At 42.4% G+C, this 4,312-nt stretch overlaps 1 protein-coding gene across 1 annotated transcript; it reads right to left on the reverse strand.

Moving 5' to 3' along the window:
• Positions 1 to 2,769: 2,769 nt before the first annotated feature.
• On the reverse strand, positions 2,770 to 3,811 carry LOC147607664 (pathogenesis-related thaumatin-like protein 3.7). The gene is made up of 2 exons (XM_086790609.1): positions 3,469 to 3,811; positions 2,770 to 3,370 (listed from the first exon to the last, which is right to left on the reverse strand). Exons 1-2 carry the CDS (start codon positions 3,524 to 3,526, stop codon positions 2,916 to 2,918), a joined length of 513 nt encoding a protein of 170 aa, XP_086646735.1. The 5' UTR covers positions 3,527 to 3,811; the 3' UTR covers positions 2,770 to 2,915.
• Between the last annotated feature and the right edge of the window lie 501 nt (positions 3,812 to 4,312).

A 4,312-nucleotide genomic window follows, 5' to 3' on the forward strand; every position in this document is an offset into this window, starting at 1 on the left:
CATCTATGGAATCTATCCCAAGTGCAGGAACTGTCACATGTGCAAATGGTGCCTCAGATCCTCTCAAAGGAGTTGGTAGATTTGTGCTCACTGCTACAAATGGGGGCGCATTTACTCTTTCTAAAGTTTTATATGTGCCAGGTATTAAGATGGTGAAATTTGTGGATGATAGATGTACAGTTCAGGATAAAAATGATGTTTATTCTATCATTTTCTTAGGTACCTTGTTTCATGGCCTATACAAGATAGATGTATTTGAGAAGTTGCAGTATGATGCTTGCTTAGTCTCTACAACTCGTGCTATGAGTCATGCAGAATTATGGCATGCATGATTTGGCCATCTGAATTATGGCAGTTTGTTATGCCTTCAAAGGCATGATATCGTGTCATCTGAGTTGCCAACTCTTGAGACTCCTACTAGACATGTATGTGAGGAGTGTATTCTTGGTTATATACATCGGGCATCATTTCCAAAGGATGGATCTTTGAGAGCTATTAAGAAATTACAGCTTATACATAGTGATGTATGTGGTCCTATGAGGACACTATCTATTGGGGGAAATTTCTATTTCGTCACTTTTATTGATGATTACTCGAGAGATAGCTGGGTGTATCCATTAAAGCAGAAGTCAGAGGTTTTTATGTGCTTTAGGCACTTTGTACACATGGCTAAAAATGCATGTGAATGTAAGGTTGGCACCCTTCGTTCAGATCGAGGGGGGAGTATATGTCCAAGGAATTTCATGCATATATGGTTGAAAAAGGCATAAGGCATTAATGTACAATGCCATACACACCTCAGCAAAATGGTGTGGCTGAGAGGAAGTATAGGTCCCTCATAGAGATGGCACGATGTATGGTGAAATCCCAAGATTTACCTCATGGTTTTTGGTTAGAGGCAACTATGTGCATAAACTGTGTTAACAAATGCCCTACCAAGGCCTTGCAGTCTAAAACTCCTTATGAAGCTTGGCATGGCAGGAAGCCTTATGTGGCTCATTTGCATATTTTTGGTTGTCTTGCTTATGCTCTTGTGCCTGAGCAACAACATAGTAAGCTTGATAAGGCCGTTGTTATGGGCTACCACACCTCCAAGAGGGAACTCAACACATTCACCTAAAGGATGAGCAATAGATCACAAATGTCATAGGGCACTTACCAATGCTTCAAACTTGAGTCCCTTGAGGCCTCCAAGCTTTCTTGTTAAGCTCCAACCTCCAACCTCCACCTCCACGCTATCACCGTAGAGTTGCACGCTTTCCTCTACTAATGCATGTAAGGACTGTTTTGGATGCTTTAAGAGCCAATGTTAGGATCTTTTGATGATTGGTGGTTTCAAAGACACGTCTACAACAATTATTAGTGAAAATTAAAGGAGAGCATTTAGTGAGTATTTGTAAAATTGAATGACAATTTAAAGACTCTAAATCATAGTTACACATCCCAATCATAATCCAAATTAATGATTCAAAATACCAAGCCTCTAATTCATATGGCATAAATAATATAGCTTTAATGGGCCAAATAGCTTTCTCTCTCTCTCTCTCTCATTCTATTTCATTATCTCGAAAACCTCTCGAGAAATTATAAAACATGATAAATCCTCAAACTTTGACATGATAAAGCAAGGGGGTGTGAGCAAGAGAGCGGGTGGGGTGAGTAGAGAGTGAGAGAGATGAGTGATGAGTGAGGGGACAAGGGAGTGGCATTGCATGCAAAACTAGGTGGTTTTGTGTATAATACCACCCCCCCAAGCCTAGTTTTGCATGGAATAGCACTCCACAAAACCCCAAAAAACTTGGAAAAACCTCAAAAAAACCTGCTTCTGACATGTGGGAGTCACATTCCTTCTCCTTCAGTATAGATATAGATATAGCGAGACTAACACATTTAAAGTAAGGATCTTTTGATGATTGGTGGTTTTAACGATGCATCTTAAACAATTATTGGTAAAAATTAAAGAAGACAAAAGCATTTGTAAAATTAAATGACAACTTAAAGACTCAAAATCACAGTAAACATGTTACACATCCCAATCATAATCTCGTTAATAGAGAGGGTTAAATTTCCATTGATGACCCTCCTCTAAAGCACATATAATTGCTTAGGGTAATGGTGAGATGTGCTATTTATAAATTAGGAAAACATATTTTGAAAGAAAAAACCTCACTTTTAGAAGCAAAATGTAGCTAAGGATTTATTAGAAAGGTGTGACACCATATGAGAAGACTTCTTTATTAATCACTATGGCTCCTAACGGCTCCCCAACATGGAAAAAAATAATAGCTTGTGATCCACAAAGGCTCTTGAAAATTCATCTCATGATAGGAATTTTTTTCTCGATGCATAGAAAATTTCTATGGTGTCAGAATCTCAATATCTAGCACTAATCGAGAGATGAAAATGTCTCCATCTCCATCTGAGAGAGAGAGAGAGAGAGAGAGAGAGAGAGAGAGAGAGAGAATTGCATTTAACGACGTCTAAGTGCTGGCGACGTCCGTCAAGTTCTTTGCCACCGGTCGAACTTTTTGGAATCATGTGTGAGATACCACTCCGTCTAGTGTGGTCCGATCGATCACTCTTTTGATGGTCAGAGACATGTGCGTAGGCGAGAGAGAGAGAGAGAGAGAGAGAGAGAGAGAGAGAGAGAGAGAGAGAGAGAGAGAGAGAGAGAGAGAGAGAGCTTTCGATCATAGAGAGGAGAAATTCTCTCGATCCCAGTCGACTGCGAGAGAGAGAGAGAGAGAGCTTTGTGCATCTTCTGTAAACAATTTTATTTTAAAATGCTAATAAGCTTAGCTTTTGTGATGTTGGCCATTTTTCATTTTTTTGCGCCCCTATTACTATGAGTTTTACAAAGGACCTCCACATTATTTAGTAAAGGGCATGCATGCATAACACAAGTGGCATGGAGCTCATGAGGCGCACATGTAGACGTCGTAGTCGGTGCCCGTGGCGCAGGCCTTGGTCTCGTCGGGGCCTCCGGTGTAGTAGCAGGCGCCGGAGTTGGCGTCAGTGCACTCGACGGTGGGGCAGTTGCCGTTGGTGGGAACTGCACTCATGGCGCCGTTATAGCCGGCGATTTTGGAAATGTCGTAGTAGTCGTTGCCGCCGCTGCTGTCGACCGTAATCTCGAATTGCGTGACGCCGGAGGGAGGCCCTGTGTTGCAAGCCTGCCCGCCGCACCCCGTGTTTGTAATCGCCCACATGGTGGCCCCCACCCAGCTCCCCGAGGCGTCCACCGACCATGTGCCGCCTGAGCCTTGCTCCGAGCATGCTCCGCCCACGTTGGGCACCCAATACTTGAAGCACACCGTGGAGCTGCACTGGTTGTGCATGCGTATTGTCGTTGCCTCCGCTCTCATCATCTCTGCAATATGCAAGTAACGACAGCAGACGACGTCATTCACGTCAAACCAAGCGCGCATAGTACACACACACACACACAGATCAATATAGGTGCCTTACCGAAGCTAATGAAGCAGCAAGTCACCATTACACACAGTATCGCCTGCACTCTAGCCATGGCTGCTGCTGCTGCTGCCTCCGCCAAATTCAGCTAAAATTGGTGTGTTTTGTGGAATCACCTTGTCGCGCAGCTCTGTTTATATAGGCAATCTATGCGTGCATTTTAGGCTTCTATTTTCTTGCAGGGGCGGGTCATTTGCCTGGTTTCATGAAGTGCGCCTCCTTTTTCAACACGTTCTCAACTTTCCGTTTCACGATTGAAGAGAGAGGAGTTACGACACAGCTGCTATTGACAATATGTCCCCCAATTTTGGTTTTCTCCATGAAGACAACCAGATCAAATGGGACTCTGCAGACCCAATCGCTACCACGCCGCGCACACACAGCATACCTACCCAAGTATATGATGATAGCCTCAGTCAAGAATGGAACTCTCTAGGAGGCTACCATGTTTTATTAAAAACTTTCCTTTCTTTTGAAGCGCAACTTCTTTTTCCCATTCTTCTTCTTGTGGTGGAGATGTTGACCCCCTGGGAAGGAAACTCCAATCTTCAAATTCTAGCCATGCCTCTAAATTCAAAAGGAACTTGTGACACAAGGCTAGATTCAAGAAAAAAAAAAAAGAAGACTTTGCTAGTCTTTGCTACAAAAATGTATATATCAAACTTCCTAGTTGTTAATGTATATATCAAACTTCCTAGTTGTTAATGTAGCAAAAAATTCTTATATAGACGTCAAAGTCAACGGTTTGAATAGCTATATAGATTAAGTACACCTTTGGTAGATAAGAAGAAACACGATCAATTGACTTGGAACCCCGTAGGAATGAATGTAGAAAAATTAT

This window comes from Cibotium barometz, chromosome 55 (genome assembly GCF_041138505.1).
Source record: "Cibotium barometz isolate CiBa-2024 chromosome 55, ASM4113850v1, whole genome shotgun sequence".
NCBI lineage: Eukaryota > Viridiplantae > Streptophyta > Polypodiopsida > Cyatheales > Cibotiaceae > Cibotium > Cibotium barometz.